Source organism: Aquila chrysaetos, chromosome 19 (genome assembly GCF_900496995.4).
Source record: "Aquila chrysaetos chrysaetos chromosome 19, bAquChr1.4, whole genome shotgun sequence".
In the NCBI taxonomy this organism is placed as follows: domain Eukaryota; kingdom Metazoa; phylum Chordata; class Aves; order Accipitriformes; family Accipitridae; genus Aquila; species Aquila chrysaetos.
Window position 1 is genome coordinate 2,293,973 of NC_044022.1, and position 19,352 is coordinate 2,313,324.

At 34.8% G+C, this 19,352-nt stretch overlaps 1 protein-coding gene across 15 annotated transcripts in view; it reads right to left on the reverse strand.

The window, feature by feature from the left end:
* The window catches only part of NBEA (neurobeachin), a 514,437-nt gene that overhangs the window by 310,995 nt on the left and 184,090 nt on the right, over positions 1-19,352 (reverse strand). For 5 of the 15 annotated variants that reach the window (XM_030042208.1, XM_030042213.1, XM_030042210.1 and 2 more), the window contains exons 25-30: positions 18,236-18,259; positions 15,579-15,759; positions 14,330-14,460; positions 12,931-13,038; positions 11,040-11,208; positions 9,548-9,643 (exon numbers count right to left, since the gene is read on the reverse strand). In XM_030042208.1, the coding sequence (XP_029898068.1) occupies positions 9,548-9,643; positions 11,040-11,208; positions 12,931-13,038; positions 14,330-14,460; positions 15,579-15,759; positions 18,236-18,259 (709 nt within the window). The remainder of the gene's footprint in view (positions 1-9,547; positions 9,644-11,039; positions 11,209-12,930; positions 13,039-14,329; positions 14,461-15,578; positions 15,760-18,235; positions 18,260-19,352) is intronic. The other 10 variants (XM_030042214.1, XM_030042211.1, XM_030042206.1 and 7 more) reach the window with 4 other exon arrangements.

The window sequence follows — 19,352 nt, forward strand, 5'->3', positions numbered from 1 at the left end:
GTAAATTTTCAGCAAACCTCATCAGTTTTCTGCAGCACAAGGCCATGTCAGTAGACAAAGCAGAAACATTACTAGATCTAGCGATCTTAACCCTGTCAGAAATTGGCAGTTGGAAGCCAGATGCCTCCTCCTTACTGTTTTTCATTGTAACTAATGAGTTCATCTACTACATTATGGGAAAAATATGGGCTTAAGTTAACTAAATGACATATTGTATATCTGGTGACCTCATCCGTCACGCTCCTTCCCTAAAATATCTTGTTTGCTTGTGATTTATGAAGTGTATTGTAATTGTTTTAACCTACTGAGTTACCTAAATAGCTCTTGCACTGCTTCCATATGCCTAAAAAATACACCCTCCCCCCTCCATGTTTATTAACTTAATAATGAGATATTTCATATCTGCAGTAAATATATACAATTTTGCTGTGATAAAAAATGACAACACAAAATACTCTGCTTTTAATCTTTACTTACTTTAAAGAAATGGAAAAATTGTGTGTATATTCCTGTGGTCTTTTTTCTTTTTCATTTCATTAAACCTCCCAACTAGATAAAAATCAGCTAAAAATTTTCAAAAGTAAAAAGTATGAAAATTAGTCTTTTTAACTGCTTACAATATGGCTGAAAATTTATTTGAAAGTCATTCTATCCCAAATAATTGTCAAATTTCTGCTGCAAACAATATAGCAACATTTGGCAATGGAAGGGTTGGGGCAATCTTAATATAGGAGTTGTTGCCACCTTTCAGTCTGCATGTGTGCTGGAAAATTTATGAGTTGTTTTCTGTGTGGCTATCTTAAGGCATTGATAATAACCTTATCAGCTGCCTTTTACATGCCCCTTTGTAATATTCTACAAACTTTCAGGGCCAGGACACTGCAAGCTGAGAATGCTTTCAATCCACCTAGGCAGCGATATTATAGCTTCCTCCATAGGTGACAGAGTCAACTCATCAATTCCTGAGCTCTAGGCTATAAAGAGAGAGTGAAAAAATTCATCCTAGCAACATCAATCTACTGGTTTTCATATATGAGAAGCAGCACAGTTAAGCAGAGGTGAGAAATGAAGTATGGGGACAGAATCAGAGAGTAATAAGGGTCTGATTTAAAAGTACATTGAAAGGAGTAACCAAGAATGGAGTTGCAATAGAAATGTCCTCAGAGGCTGGGGCACAACGGGGAGAAGAATCACCCTAAAAGAAACATTAGGATGCCAAGCTGCTCTGTATTTGCTCAGGACCTTTTCTCCTGTTGGCATTTCTATTTCTGTGTGAAAGTTATAAAGAGACCAGAGTAAAAATTCCCTGTATAGTGATGGGGATCATGGCCCAACCATGTAACGTGTACTCATTTTGGCAGCCTGCCCAGTATTACTCGTCACATAACAACTATGTATTAATAGGCAAATTTAGTTGTGCCCCACTAATGGAGTTCATGGCGTTCTGTTATTTCTGAGGCAAGGCTATCTGAGCAACGCTGACTTTTATTTTGCAGAACTCGTTTGTTGTTCTAAAAATTTTTTAAACAAGTTTCCTTATTAATTGAATTATAAAAAAGTGAGGGAAAAGAGCTTGGCTTAGGGTTACTATTTGCCATTCTTGCACTATCAGGCTTTCATCTAGGAAAACGTTTGATAAATGCAGCCTGCACTTAGCCTGCATCTGTTATTTAGCCAGACCATTTATCCAGGTTTCTGAAAATCCTGCCAGACCAAAAGCTGGCCCTTTGCTTCTGCAAGGATAGCAACGCACCAGCGCAGATTCAGCGGGGATTCCACAGGGCTCCGACACGAATGCCTGAGGGCAGGAGGAACACGGCTGAAAACTGGGGCAAGCTCGGGTCTGAAAGACTTTGGGGTGGGTTGGCAATTGGAAGGGCGCAGGTCTCGAGACAGGAGATTTAAGACAGAGCGTTGGGAATTTCCTTTTAACCAGAGTGGGTTTGTGAGGAGAAAGGATGTAGGTCTGGATCAGGAGAAAAAAGAGGCTCTGAAACGGAGCAGGAGAGACTTAGGGTGGGGAAATCAAGGTTGGGAAGTGATTGAAGAGGACAAAGGCATCATCGGCCCTTTTCCACAGCTGGACACCTGTAAGTGCACGTCTTCTCTTTTTGCTCACTGGAAACTGCTTCTGTTTGCTCAAATTCCTCAAAAGTCTTATCAGTTGTTTCTTTCCCCACAATCACTCCTGGACTCAGGCAGGCATGCAAGGCAGCTCCTTCTACCTTGACCAAAGAAAGAGTATTAAAAGAGCCACCTATGACAGACGTAACTCTTGATCTGTTTAGGCAATGTCTTAAATTCTTCCTTACTAATCAAACCTCTTTCACTCAGTGCTTGACAGATAAGACATCTGGACATCACTCTGATTGATTACCTGGTTGCCAAACAAAACACCAGCCATCCTAAAACAATGCCTTACCAAGGCATTAATTAAAAAAGACTTAAAATAAATGTAAGAAAATGAAAAGTTGTATTAAAGACATGTCAACTTTAGAGTGTAAAACCAGCTGTTTACATCTGAAACAAAAACCAAATACACATTAGGAACAATATGGTAATATGTATTTTTCCTAGGTGAATTTCCCTAGTTTTTGTCAGTTTTATTTCTTTATTTATTTTTTTTACTTTCGTCTTGTGTAAACTCAAGAACACATAATGAAAAAATAGATTAGTTGGCAGTTATCTATGATAATATCTGTATTTCTGACACATGCTGAGAAAGCTGATGTTTTTGTGATTAGACATTTCTTGCAAAAGAAATAAAAAAATTCTGTCACCTAGGTTACAGCATCCAGCAACAGAAGTTAACAGTGAAGCACAGAGTATGTTCCATACATATGATGAAACTTATACTAAAAATTTTTTATATGAAGCACTGCTTTGAAAAATCAAACACTTTTAAAACATCTGTAATTTGTACAAATGAAAATAAGTATTGATGTTACTTAAAAAAAAAATCCCTATTACAACTGCTTCATGTGTACATAATGACTGATCAATTAATAATGAAATACATGTGCAAACCTCGCTTATGATGCCTTAAGTAGTTGGTGAAGGGCAATAAATATTAGATCAAGATGTATTTATTACTATCTCATGATCTTCAAATGCATGTCCTCTCAGAAGCAGTTGGAATAAGCAGTATGTATTTCATCAGGAAAGTAGTATGATAATTTGAGCAGAAGGCAGAAATTCAGCAGAATTTGAATTTTATGATTCTCATGATTATCATCCATGTCCCCTATAACATTTCCCTCAGTTTCTTGAAAACATATGTACAACTAGATTTTGAGGAAGATGGAGCCATGAATTTTGTCAGGACTTTGTGGAGGCAAAGCATATTTTGACAGGCAGTGGAAATTAGTCCACTTTGCATAGTTAGACTGCTACCCTTATGCAAAATATTTAGTTTAAAAATAGGCTGGAAATTTCTATGCTACTACATTAGGAATACAAACAACAGTGTAGCAATGTACAATACCCTGAGTACTGTATACCTATGAGATCAGAAAAACTTGATACTTTACTTGTCTTCAAAGAAAAAGCTGTTTCTGCAACTTTTTAATATAGTTCAATCTGTCAAGAAAAAAAAAAAAAATCAATGGCTGCCAGTCCATCCACAGCACATACCTTTAAGAAATCTGTTCATTTACAGTGCTTTGGGAAAAATACAGACAGTGATATCAAGGGAGTTTAAAAGCCAATCAATTTTTGATAAAATGTTGTGATAAGCTACATACTGATTTTCTTCACACAATATGTTCTAAGGTAAACTGCACTGTTGCGGTGCTTTCATTTCTGAAACACTCCTGAATAATGCTAAGTGGAAACATCAGTTTTTTACTGAAAATATCCTTCCATTCTTTGGTTAACATTAGTTGTGTTCTCAGTAATTAACAGGCTGCCAGCTGAAGTGTAAAAAAAGGTTATTCACACTTTTCCACTGCTAGAGCTGTGGAAGCACTGTTGAAAGAAACAGTAGTCCAATAAACCTTCAAGGTAAGCAAGGATAGCTTCAATAACGACCAGAATTAAGAAAACTCATCTCAAGTGATCCTGACCACCATAGCTAAAACTATTTCAAGTTTGTAGCTGTAATTTGAAGAGGTTACTTGGTTTTACGTGATAAGGCTGATTAGCTGCTATTAACAGAAGATACTGTGCTCCTCTATTTCTCCTGTGCCTTATTCCAATGACAAGATATTTCTGCTCTCAAAATATGTATCCATTACCCTCTACCTGGTAAGAGAAAGGGCTACTCTCGATTTCTCAGTCTCAACTTCCACACCTTCCAGATACAAGAGAGAGATTTTCATACCAATTTTGGGAAAACATCCCTATCTTACCAGAGAAATCAACCGAAACCAAAACATTATTTCCTAAGCTATTCCAATTGCTGCCATTCCTGAAATACAAATTTCAGTGTTTTATGCTCAGTTCACAAGGGTAGTTCTTACTGACCAAAAGTAAAGACCACTAATGATGTCTTGACTGACACGATTCTATCTTAAAATGGCTGTGGGAACGGGCAAGTTCCACTGCTCAGATGCACTTTCAGAATGTGCCCGTAAGTCAGAAGCCTTGCAAGGCTCTTGATAACCCTCCTACGAAGACCTGAACCTCCTCTGACGTTAAGATTAATTTCAAGTATTTGCTTGCAAAATAAAACAGAAGCAGCTTGTCTACCTTCCATGGGAAGTAGCTTTGCTTACTGGGACTATCTTCATCCTTCTGAATTTGAAAGCAAACTTTTCAGAGGACTCAAAATCATCCCCCATCACCAGGAGTAGAGAGATTAAGCTTTAGCACTGCTTCCCTACTAAATACAACACAGCTTGGATTTCTCACACAAGATCTTTGTGGAAGATGTTGCTAAAGATGAAAGCCAGAGATTTTTATAAAGGAGTTCGCTAGTACCTCAGACTGCAGGGAACAGTCTCCTTTGAGGATCTCAAGCACTCAGCAGGCACAAAGGGAAACTGGAATACTTGTAAGACAAAGAAGAACAAAACTGAAAATCCCCTCAACCATACAACAAAACAAATCAGTATTCAAAAATACAATGGACAAAGGTGCAGATTAGTTGCATTGCACAATGTTAGGTAGAGAAGAAATAAGGGGCTGTTGGAGGGACAATGATACGCATTGCTCAGATTTATTAGATGCCAGGTACAAAGGGAACATGCCTGCCAACCAGTAGGTTGAAGACATTATGTAATTGTTTAGACAGGTATATAGTTCCTACTTTCAAACCATATACATGTAGTACTCATGAAGAAGAATATGTATCTATGAACATATATGTAACAAATTATAGCTATCTATGGGATGGGGATATTACCAAGGCACATAATGTCATCAGACTGGATTAAGTGCCTTAAAGAATTTCATGCCAGCTTTTGTCATAAAGCAAGTTTTGTGTCTGGAGCTCGGTTAAACCTTGTCAAAGGAGCCAGATTAATCTGACCAAGGCAGAGGTGTACAATGATATCTATAGTGAATGGAAAAAGATAGGGATGTCTAGTACCCGATGTATCTCACTTTTAAGGAGATCTCTAAAGCAGATCAGACGAATTGTACCCTAAATGTGCCCTAACTTCTCTCCACCTATTATAAAGGGAGACTAGGATGACTAGCTCAGACACTGATTCACTACTGATATTTTCCAGAAAGTACAACTCACATATGACTGATGATTTCGAGATAAAACCTGAAAATGTAGTACAGAGCTTTTGGTCATACTGGAATACCCCCAGTCAGAGAGACAGTGAGAATGATAAAGAATGTTTCTATCATCTTTGACTAGTCAGGTGAAAACAACTCTCCCCTTCTGGAAAAGACATTGTTAATGCTATTCCCGTCTTTACTACACCTCAATATTTTAATTATGTTGAAGAACTTATCTTCATCACAGACAGTTGAAGAAAGCTGATGAACCAAAAGGTCAGTAGGCCAGGCAACGTTTTAGATCACTTGACAGCCTCTTGCATTTAAATAATTCTTGGTTTAAAGTCTCCATTTTGAAATCTTCACAAATGCAGAGAAACCGAGCCATTTGACATCCCAAAAGTCTAACTCATTCTAATTCTTTGGTATTGTGAACAGAAAGAAGCAAGTCTGGCAACATTTACTTTTGTAGGACTGTTTTTCTCAGACATCCTTCAGATGCAAGAGAATAGTTCTGATCTGTTATTTTCCTTGAGATTGTGATAATAAATTACTCCAAAGAGTGACATTATATATGACCTAAACTGAAAAGAGGAGTTTTCTTTTCATTTTGCAAGTTCTGCTTTGTCTGACTAAGCACAGACTATTTCAGAAGTACTGCAGACCCTTTAAAGTTATCAGAAACTAGTAGGAGAAACGCTTGCAACAAACTTATGACAAGGAGTAAATCTACAGCTAAAGACAAATGCTTCTCCTCCCCATGGATCAGCTTAGAAATGAAAATAAATACAGAAGTATAGAACACGATAAATAAATAAACATTTTTATTGTTTAAGGGTAGTCATGGACACCACTGTTTTTTCCTCCTTCCCAGGTATGTCCTTTCTCCTTTAAGGACCATAGGAACATACAGCTTGAGAACAATATTTGATTAACAGTAAAAGAAACATTAAATCCTTATATTACCACCTACAAACATTTCTAAGTAAAGGTAGAATATATTTCCCTGCAAAGCCTATTTTAAAGTCTTTTATTTCAGTACTACGTTTTATTCACATATGATATCATCAATAAACTAGGCAAAGGTCAACATTTTATATGATGAGAACCAAAAAGCTTCATATCAATTATAATGATGTTTAAAATTTTTGTAATCTGCATTTGACACCAGCTGTAGTTGCTCATAAGAAGCACACATGAATCACATACTGTAACGTGCCTGAGACAAGTAGGGTCTCACACAGCCTTAAACATATTTTAACTAAAGATACTGCCCCATGTAAAGAAAGAAAAAAGAAGCATCACTAAGAACAAAATCAGTATCTTACCTGAATACCAGTAATATACCTACTCCTATCTTAACCTTCCCCTGACAAGTTTCTGGTCAGATAGTTAGATTCCATTGGCTAAAAATCTCTTTTAAGCAGCCAATTCCTCTCCCTTTATTCACAGAGATCTGTCCCAAAGTTCTGACAATAATGATACAATTTGCTGTATTGAAATGGACTGACGGAGAATGAATCCTTTACATCCATTTAGTGTCATGTGGAATGAATAAAATATAGAGAGTTTACTTCCATGTAATAACTGAATTTTTATCCATTTTTTAATAAATAGGATTTTGCTTTAAAAATATGTATTTACTTTTAAATGCTGCATTAAACCACTCTATAATATATTAAAATACCTTAAAATTTAAAATAATATTCAAATATTACGTGCTTGCTGTCAACATCTGAAAGCATGTCAGATCACTAAAAGGAAACCAATTGGCTTAGCCACTGGAACGAAAGATTCTTGAAATGACAAAATAGGTTTTGACTTTTAGCCTTTTCTGACAGTGTTGGCAATTTTTTTTTCATTTCACTTCCTGCTAATGGTGTTCAAAACTGGGGGACTGGGTTCTGAATATGAAAAGCAGAAACATTTTTCTTCTCTAACGGGTAAAGCAGTTAGGTGTAAGAGGCTGAGACCTCAGAGTTGAAACCTTGAAGGACATGATGACAAATAAAATAACTGGCTACAGATAACATTTCCTTTATTGAATAATTTGTTTCTAAAGCCAAAACACTTTTCTTTTGTATCCTGCTCACACTTTTACTATCGCTCTATTGAACTATTTTAAAAACAAAACTATATTTTACTTGAGCTCAAGGTAAAACAAGTACTATAGACAATAGTATAGAAGACACAATTCTTAAAAAATGCTTTATCTGAAATATTTTGGTGAGCTTGTAAGGCTACCTCCATTTCTTCTTAAACTTTTTTTCTGCTTTCGTTACACATTTTATGAACTATATGTGGATAAGAAGAAAAAACTGTTTTTCCCCTCCTTTTGCCACCCATTATATAAAATGTCAAGCTTTGTACAAATAGCAATATAATCTCATTTATGTTGCATAATTTATTTTTACTGTATTAAATTAATAAAAATCAAAATGTCTTTCAATAACTGTGTTTTAAGGCAGTCTAACCAGTCCCAGTTTTCAAGTAAAGGTGGCTAAAAACAAAATATCCTATGCCTGATACACAAAAACATGCTATAAATGGGGAAAAAAAAAAAAAAAAAGAGAGAGAAAGCCACATTTAATGAAGTTTTAGGGGTTTATTCTGTAGTACCACATAGTGCTGTAGTACTCTTCTGAACTAAGAGCAAATGATTCCTTTTTTTATCAACGATGGATTAAATCATACAAATGCAACTATGTCACAACAAAGAATATTACATGAGCAAACTGAATGTCCAAAAATGTATTTTTTTCTTTGTATGGCAGACAATAGTCTTATTAATCAAAATCACAAACCCTTAGTAGTTGTTAGGATTTAAAACAATTTATAATATACATACATGCACACACCAAAGTTTAAGAAATGCCAGATTAACATAGTGATAGTTTAAGTTGATGTAATGAATATTTTAACATCATGCTCCCAGAACAGCATATGATAAACATAAGTTGCATTATTACTAAAGTAGGAAGTTAACTATTTCTGTTCTTTCTAAACAGGATGCAATTTTAAAACTCTTAGGCTTTTTATAAAGCAATCTTTTTACCCATGGAGATTTTTCAAAATTATACCAAGAACTTTTTCATCAGATTACATATTTTAACATATTTTACATTTCTGTATTTGCAGCACAGTGCATGCAAATAAATGGGGAAATGTACATGCAAACTGAGCTTAAGTTACATCCAAGTAACCCTCTCCTTTTCAAGTAATGACATCTGAAAAACATTCCCTACATTATATAGTATCTATTAAAACAAACAAACAAACAAACAAAACAGATCAGGCCCAAAACATATAATAGTTGCTGTGGTCACAAAAGCAGTTTCCTTCAAGAAAAGCACAGCACAGCACATTAACTAACAGGCATAAAATAATTCACAATACATACAATATCAGAGGTTTACATACCATCAAGAGGGCAAGAAAAAAAGCGAGAAAGGAAGGCAAAAGAACAGGAAAAGGTATGGGGAAAGGGAATACTACAGAAATACTACATACTTTATCTGGTATGCAATATTTTTAAAATAGGCCTGATTTTACTTTTATGGAGCTAATATTGTAGCAGAATAACCACAAACCAAAAGCATTTAAAATTTTCTATATCCATTCCCTCCTCCTGACTGCTTTTTCTTTTTTAAATTTTATTTTACTTCATAGTAAGTAAAGTTAATAAATGGTAGTAAAAGTGGGAAAGAGATTTCCTAGAGAAATGTAGGCAGGAAGTTTTAAAGGTATCGTCAGGTCTGATCTCCATGTAACCTGAGGCGTATACTTATTTATCAACAATTACATCACAGTTAGTTCTTGAATTACATTACATTAAATAAGAACACCCAAACAGGTTAGGAGATGATGTTAATATTACCTTTGTAAAATGAGTGGGCAAAGCTCTGCTCAGGAATTAACTTGGCAAGGAATCCATGGTTCAAACTTGGGTGAGGGATAGATGGTATGACCACAACTGTGGAGAAAATCATGGAATCAAATGTGAGCCAGCTAGTATTCATGTGTGGCCTGGTCCACTGTGGATCCATGACAGATATCCTATCTCATTGAAACATGCAAATATGGTATTATCAACAAAAAATGCATTGCTAAAGGAAGAAGATAACTTCTGTATCAAGAGATAGGAGACAGCATACCTATTATTTGGGCACTCCAAGAGCAACATTCATGGGGAAAAAGAGACACGGATAGATAGATATATACATACAGACGTACACAGGCAAGACAATCATGGATGAAATAGTTCATGGAAACCAGCAGTTTCTTAGTGCAGAACCATAACATAGAACCAGGAAGGCACAAAAAAATCATGACTTCTCATAACTGACTACATTCATGTAGTATATTTAAAATGGAAAGCCTACAAGCACATGGACTTTAAAAATTATGTATAAGTAGTAAATTAAAAAATCATGATGAATCAGAAAATAATGACTAAATGTAAATATGACACAAATCAGAAGACAAATTCCATGAAGAATTAAAATTAGCAACTCTATAAATGAAGAAGGTAATTAAAAATCAATACAAGTAGAAAAACATACATAAAGAGCTTCATGGACAAATTCAGTTACTGTTTTCAACTCTTTTAACACAGAAGGTACAGTCATAATCAGCTTTTGAAAAAACCCACCGAACTGACATATTTGAAAATATTTGAAACAAAGCGGGGTAAAGCTTGGATCCCTAATTTCTGACGGGTTTTGACAGCTAACAGACTCCCTCCCTCTCAGGCTGAAGAACACATGCTAGTAAAACCCACTACTACTAATAAAAATCACGAACAGTTCAGTCAAAGAAGGCAATAGAAATGTTTCCTTTTTATTATATTGTTTCCATAGGCTTTTAAATGCAGGCACCAACGCAGCGGGACTCCAAGAAAGTACTCAGTCCTCCACCACCACCCTTTCGCAAACCTCCTCACTCAAACAAAAGGAGTTCACATGGGCAAACAGCTCTGTTTGCTGTTTATGCATTTCATGGTAGAGAGTTAAAGATATCTGTTCTTCCTAACAAATAACAGATTCAGGAAGTTGTGCTGATCAACTATCTTGTACTTTACAGCCTTAACTCCATCAGGCACCCTGTTTCTTTTTAATTATTTTCAAATTAAAGAAAAAAAAAGCATAAAAAGGCAATATGCAAATGAAAATTAATTATCCCCTATAAGCAAATATACAGAGTAACTGAAATCTGCCAATGTATGTTAAAGAACCGAATGATTATACAGGAAGAAAGTAGCAAGCAATTTCCTATTAGGATCTTAAGCTACTCACTAAAAATACTTTGTATTAAAATAATTGCAGTTCTAAAAACAAAAATCACATAACATTTGAAGAAAACAAATGTACCTGTACTTGTTGGTGAATTTATTTCTTGTCTGATATTTCTACCTGCCTGGCTCCCAGACCTTGCAGTTTCTCGTTGTGGTTCTAGTATATCGCGGTATTTGGAGACCATCAGAACGGAAATAAAGTAGACTACCGCCAAAGCTAAGAACTGAGCCTGTTTGCTGTCGTCCTGTGTCGGACAAAAAAGGAACAGATCTATCATATCAGACATTTCCATACAATTTTCACACACGATCATCACACGGCTTAATAAAAATACCTTCCTGAAACGTTGTATCTGCTAGAATAGTAGCAAATGGATTATGTTGAAGACTTAATGGATTTTCAGTGAAGTACTATGCACACAGCATGTATTAAGTACTGAATTCTACAGGTAATTTGGCAACTACACACATCTCTGGGACTGTAGAGTCAAAAGGCTTTTCAGAAGAGAGGCCTGACTCTGCTCTGAGAGGGCTTTCAAGGCTTCCCAACAGCGAGGGCGACTGACTTCTGCTGCCCCGAGGACGAGACTCCAGAAGCTCCTGCCACGAGAAGGTAAGGGGAACTACTGCTGAGAGGGAAAACTAAGCTCGCTGATGCTTTTCTAGCTAACACTGGATGCATAAGCAGGCATAACAGCTTCTGGTAACATGAAAAAGCAGGAGGGATATGACCATTGTTTTTCTTCCAGCAATAAATCCCGGCTCGTACATTCTGACTTCTCCTTCAACAGGACTGCCAGCAGCAGTCCTAGTTTCCCAGGACTCTGATTTAAGTAAATGCCAGGACCACAACCACTTTGCTATCTTCTTTTCCTCCCACCCTACGTAGTCTGCTGTTCTATGCCAACTACCATCTTAGATATCATCCTGATTGAGCTTAGAGTTGCTGTCGTTCAACTGAAATGTCTTTTATTATTATGGTGTAAAACCCAACATGGTAGAATTAAGACTTCAGCCTCTATCTACTTCTATAGTGGTTTCACCTTGTCTCAATTCCAGAAGTATGGATTTTCTATTACAAATCCAGTGCTTGCTTTCCATGTTTTCTGGGTGTTATTTAATTTAGCTGCATGTCTTTGCAGTTCTTAAAATAACTAGAAATCCTCTTATTCTTTCATAGAAATGCCAGAAACAGTATTTCCCTTATTCTCTTCTCCTCTAGTTAAGAAAAGAGTAGGTGACAGAAGATCTCCACCCAAATTCAACCTTGCCCTTTCAAGATGATCGGGTCATCCTGACAAATTTTTTTGTGTCAAGTTCTACTTTCTTCTTTTTAAAGCTATTTCTAACTTCAACCTTCAATCCACTTGAACTTAGGTTGGAGAAGTTTAAACATATCTATTTGCGTATATATAATAATAATTCTTATTGTACTGCTTTCAAAAACAAACACACTGTGGTGCAGCAAACATAAAATGCTTTTTATGCTAAAAACAGTTGCAGACAAATCTGAAAAATGTTTTTATATATATTGATGTATAGTATGTGTATATATATATATGTTCAGCAGAAGTAAAAATTGTCTTTATCAATCAGTTTGCTGCAGTTCTGTAACACATATAATAATTCTTCCTCCTACCCTGGTTGGACAAATAGCTGACACCTTTAGTAATACAGTTTTAATCAACATAGGTCATAACTGATTTATTCTGGCTGTGATTATTTGGCTAATATAAGATCAAGTCTGACTGTTAAACACAGTTATTTACTAATCTCAAATATCTTACCAGTATAACTTTAAAGTGCAGAAAGTGGCTGGTAGTTACAAAGCCACGAGCAGATGGTTTGCAGATAATATACAAAGTGCAACACGTGAAGGATATTTTTAATTCAGGTACGATCAAAATCTCTTTCAAAATATAAGTGATGATTTTGCAGAAGAAAGAATTACAGCACATATTACTCACCACATCACGAAAAACTACTGCTCGTAGACGATTAATATCAACATCCTGAAGAAGCCTATCAGGGTCTTTTATAGGAGAAAGATTGCCAGGGACATTTTCAAGGGGAGTCTAAAAATAAAAAGTAGTGAGATTTCCCCCCCCCCCACCAAATATCAAAGCATTTCTGTTAGAACCTTAATTTGACACCTTTTTTAGATATTGCATCAATCTTAGATACTTTTTACTAACAATATACTTCCAACATAATACTCAGACAAGGGTTCTAAAAATAAAGCAATGTTTTGATTTATTGTCTTAATACTAATAATTTAGAAATAAATTTTTACATCTTCCCAGTACCTCAGAACAACTCTATTTCTTCCCAGAGTTAAGATAATAATTTGCACACAAATGGTTATTTCAGATTACAGTTGTTTCATAGCAGTACAATAAATTATTTCTATTACGTGTGTTAAATCTAAAAATGATGAGCAAAAATATTTTAAAACATCAGTTTATGTTCATTTTACTGAGAATTATTACAGACTACTTACAGAGTAACTGCTATTATTACAAAAGCATAGAGTAGTATGCTTCCTTTATAAAATGATAATGTAATACAAATGATGCCTAAACATCTAAAAGTCTCCGTATACTGATTTGCTTTGCACTGAATGTGATAAGGTGGAGAAATGTAATGTTCTTGTGAGATTTAATGAAATAATATTGTGAGAGGAGCTGAGTTTGTAAATGGTATCTGAAAAAGTCTTTAGAGAAGAAAAACCACTGAATTTAGTAATGAAAATATAGTAGCAAAAAAAGAAATCCTTTACGTCATACAAAGTGTTGTATTTTAGTGATGGGCTATGCTAAATTCTTTGAGATTTTAGTTTCAGGACTCCCAAAGTCTTAAAGCTGTAAACAAGTTAAAAAAAAGATGAACAATGAATTAATGAAACTGGAAAAACTAAGCTGTAATTGAATATTAAACAAGTTTCATTCCTAAAATCAGATAGAAAAAACTGATGTCTAATATGCATGCAAACATCTGTTGAAGTTACCGGGACTCGGATGTTCCACCAACAAAGATGTGATGGCAGGATTTCATCAAAACTGCAAGTGCCCTGACAGATCAAAAAAAGCTATGCAGGTATAGATGACAGATGTGGGTAAGGGGACTTGCTCTTTGAAGTAGACCAGGCAAGAGTGAAAAAGCTATTTAAATTTGCTCCAGTCATACTACTGCAATAACGTTTTCTTGTTTCAAATAAACCCCCTCATGTACTTTTGCTTTAAACCAGTTAATAGCATAAACCTAAGCTTTTGCCAAATATTTGAGAAGGCAGTTAAATTATTTTCTGATCCCATAAAGAAGTGGTACAGACTTGTCATTGCTGTTGGTCACCGAAGACTGGGTTACCTTGGTTGCTGCTGATGCAGTTACACCCTGAAGAGCATCTTGAGTTTTACTGCTGATTAACGACGTCTTGTTCACTCTCTCTCTCTGCCTTTGCCGACATTCTAAGCAGTTTCTCACAGCCACACAACAAACTAAAAAGAAGTTATGAAAATGCTACAAATTAGAATATTTTCTCATTGTTATATTCAGAACATCAATTAGCAGTCTGTACATCTAGTTTGATATGTCAATAACCATGTCCAAATAGTAAGTGCAACATAGTTCTCCCATTAGACTCTGTCGGTACTAAGAAAGCATTATGGTGACTTATTCACTTAATTCTTTAGTTGAAGAACTAAATGGTTTATATAACTGCTATCTCATTATATTAAAATTTGAAAATTATTAGTCCTTGAACTGGAGCTCTCATGTTATTGATTGTTTATCAACATTTAAAATCTGAAAGTACTTATGTACAGCTAGAATAGGAAAAATAGTAGGTGGTAATTTAGAATTTGATGAAAATTGATCATTGAGAATAAACCACAAGTTTTATACCAGGAGCAGTATAATTATCAATGACCTAGTAAGTGGTATGAATAATAACAGGATAAAACCTGAGTACAAAAATTATTCATCATTTGAGGGAAGAACAAGTATGTGGGACACAACATTAGCAAAACAGCATCATGCCAGATGACAGTCAAAATTTAATGTTCACAAGGATAAAGTAATATGGTTTGCATAGAATAGTTTGAATTATTCATATATTTTTCAATTCCCTAAATTAATTGTAACAGTATATAGTAAATAGTGAAGAGAGGTGCCGGACTATTGCACAATATATTAAGGTCTACAGAATCTGCACATGCATCCCATGCTTTTAATCTTACATAGCCTATAAGTAGTCTTTCAAATCCATGGAGACTTGGATAAGGAAACGTGCAACATGCAGGCAGCAAAGCAGTTTTAAGAAAAAAAAAAATATTTTTCTCCCTTTACTTAGTTATATTTAATATTTTTACTTCTCCCCAAAATATATACAACTTGAAATACATAAGAAAGAACAATTTCAGACATGTCATTTTAACTTATTTTTGTGGCTAAACTGAATCAACCTTATAACTGTATCAAATCAATAATAAACAGGATTTGTATTTTATCACATCACAGTCAGTACAAGTCCTTTCCTACATGTGTCACTGTTTGATCCATCTGTAGCTCACTGATCTGTAAGTAATTATTTAATACATACTGTCTGCTGACTTACCGAGCCTTAGGCACTGTCGCATTAGACCTCCAGAAGACATGTTTTTTTCAGCTTCAATCTCACTAAAATTTAGAGAACTGGCAAATACTAGTACATCAACCATTGCCATCAGACGGCTGAGAAAAGTTACTGCTGTCTCTGCTGACATTCCTTGTGTCACTTCAATATTTTCCAATTCAGTCTTTAAAAGGAGATAATTGAATTAAACAGTTTGAACACAACTGAAATATAAAGACAGCACATACACGTACAAATCTAAATTGTTATGCTTAATGACAAATACATTGAGAAGTTATTTAAAAATCTCCTACTATTACCATTAACATAAACCGTGAGTGAAATTCAAAGTAAGACAGCATGAAGAGTGAGAAAATCGTTTACATTTACATGCTGTAGTAGACGAGAAAAAGTCTAATATAAATGAGAAAGTTATTAGCAATTACATAAAGACAGAGCGGCCAGATAGTAAAACAATGCATGGTATATAAGGGTGCAACGTACTCTTACATTCTTCCATAGGCTAAGCAAACTGACAGGTAACAGATAAAAGTAATTGCTGTCTGTATAGCTTTTAGATAAACAAGTAAATGTGAGGAGTGGAGTGGGAAAAACCAGACAGTTTTGCCCTGTTTCCACAAATCGATTCTCCCCGGGAATGCTTATACGGAATAGGAACCTGACCGAGTGCAATTCTCCTGGAGATCAGAAGAGAGTACAGTGCGTTTACTCCCTCACGACAGCAACAGGGAGAAGGAAAAACACGACAAGTTATATGGCGAGCAGCTCACATTTCCCAGAGAATGGCCATTTCTTTCCTAATGTAGTGTCGGACTCTCCTTAATGGGAATCCACAGAAAAAATGCTGAATGAGGTCAGTATTTCTGAAATCTAAAAAGGGGTCATGTTTTTCTCCAGAAAGATACTTAGATGTCCAGAGTCATGTTTTCAAATGTGTTCAGGTGCCTAACAGTGCAGATAAGTGACGAAACAGTAAGTTGAATTAAACAAATAAATATCTGTTTAAATACTTTTACCTCTGGAGCTAGGGAAAATTGAAAATGGAATTTAGTACTTGACTGTGTCCACATTTATATGCCTAAATACTGTTTTTAAAATTGTTTACAGATGGCCGATTCTTATTGATTGTCAACAAGATTTCAGATTGCAGGGTTTTTCTGAACAGAGAGTTCGGTCCCTTTGAAAGGTATTACTTCTGTTGTGTTTGATTATTTTTATTCATTTGCTTAGAAGTATCTATAACAAAAATTCAAAATATATTTTGTGCTGTTAAGGCCATTTCCTTCCAAAGAAAAAGAAATACAGAAAAATTAAAAAATCCTTTATTTTCATACTTCTAAAAAATTAGTATCCTCACTCATGAGTCACTTTTTAGAATATTTTACATCCAAAATTATAAAAGTGCAAACTGTGCCAAACGGTATTAAAGAAACAACTGTTCTGAAAGATGAAGGATCTAATGTGGCACGTGTCACCACAACGATAGATACCACTTCATTTAATTTCTCTTAAGGATGTAACACGTTGGTTATGTGAGTGATTTAGGAAGGGCTGTCATCTGTTTGATTTGCCCAATAATATCAGAAAAATGGTAAAACAACAACTTTCAGAAGAACGATTTCCAGCCTATCTTCTTTAGCCAGGTCTCCCCCACCTAGCGTGTGTTGTGTTCCTACTTTTTGGAAAAATAAGTTGCTGGTTTTTTGTAACAGACTAGAACATCATTTTTGAAAGCACTCATCCAAAGAAAATATATTTGCAAAAATCTATAGCCACAAGAGTCTGCTAGAAAAACTCATAGGCGGCTATACAAACTTGAACTTCAAACTCATGCCTGAAATAACATCAGGCTTGCTAGTAGCCAATTGACTGCCTGCTGTTGATTTTTCTCAAGCTTCAACTGTATTGCATCAATCATAGTCTTAAACCTTCTCAGAATATCTATTGCTTTATATTTTTTTTGCAAGTTATTTAATAAATTCATTTTATATAACACTTTAGTGTATTTTACCAAGATTTTTGCAAACTTTGAATTGAAAAAAAACCTCTTTTTTTACAAATCTCCCTAAAATTCTGCTGGATGGAAGAAAAAAAAAAAAAGACTGACAGGTTTTTACAGCAAAACTTACCATCAATTCTACCTGTTAAATACAGCACATTGATATTCTAACAACGTTTAAAATAAGCTCCATTGTTGATGAAGCTGCCTTCAGGTATTAGCAACATTTTTAGATAGGTGCAGCTCAAAAACTCTTTTTAAAGAGAACTGAACACCATTTCATGACTACTGAGCGTACTTTAAGAGCAGTAACAAGTCTTCCATACAATTAACATGTTCAGAGCCTAAAGAGTTTTTCTATTGACAACTATATATATATTTATAACTTTTAATTTATAATTTAAATTAGCTCATAGACCTGCCTACATTCAGTCCAGTAGCTAACAGTAAGCATCATATTTGACAATGCATTAAGTTACTCAAGGGCAACATGCTAGGAAAAGTTAACAATTACACCTAATCTATTGCTATTCACATCCTACTATATGAGACAGGAAAATAATAATAATAATAAAAAAAGCCAAAATATTAAATGATCAAAAATAAGGTATTTTTGAAAATGCAAAAAACTGAAACTTACAGCAGCAATACTAACCTTAGAACCCTGGACATGCAACAGACAAAACAGACAACAGATCACAACAATAAAAGAAAAAGAAAATTATTTAAGTTAACTAAAAACACAATGTAAAATTGAAACAAATTAGTAACTTGGAATTATACATTTGTTTAATTTATAATTAGAACAGCAAAACATTTCAGCTCAGCATGAACATTTGAAAATAAAGACTTCTAAGAGATAGCTATGCACAAGGAAAACTGTAAATCTTGTATTATTACGGAGTTCATGTAAACACTGATTCTTCCAAACCAATGTACAGCTTTTATATAGTACGTAGAGCAATTTTATGAAGCAATGTAAACCAAAGTAATGTTTTCACTGATTATATAGAAATAAAATGAGCATTTTACAACAAGCCATTCAACTGAAATGTAATAAAGTAGTTAATCCTTGTATGAGGAGGCAAATACGTTTAAAATGCTTTGACAAAACAAATATAAATCACAAAAAGCAAACTGGTTCTTCATGCATAATGTTCCTTCCTTTGAAGCAACACAAGATAGTTCATTATATGTATTACATTGGGGTGTGATTTCTTCAATGTAAACCAGTATCATACTGGATATTTGAATGCTTTTGAACCACAGAAGAAAACCTGAAGATTCACTAAGACCCTGGGACTGAGTTAGTCTTCAAATTTCAATGTTCACAATTAAATAGGTGTGTTAAATTTTTATGGTTTAGCTTTAGGTACAAGCATTTTCTCTCTTATCACAATGAGCTAGGAACCAATCCTTAAGTTTTCCCTGGTCATGTTTTAAAAAGAGAAAGAAACTGAATTCTCATGAGTATGTCCCTATTTTTGTCATTTAAATAGTGGGAAAAAAAAAATCTAACAAAGAAAAACAAGCTGAAACAAACTGCTTTTTTTCCTTCTGGAACAGAAAATACCATGTTCAACCAGTTTTTAAATGTGTCTTCCTCTCTTGTAGCTGGATGCACCTCGAGAATTAACCTTTGGCTATTATCTCTCGATTACTAGCTGACAATTTTTACATCAGTGTGCCACTATTGATTCTCGGAATTGTTATAGATCACACAGCACCTGTGGCACCACACGAGTCATGAACATGAT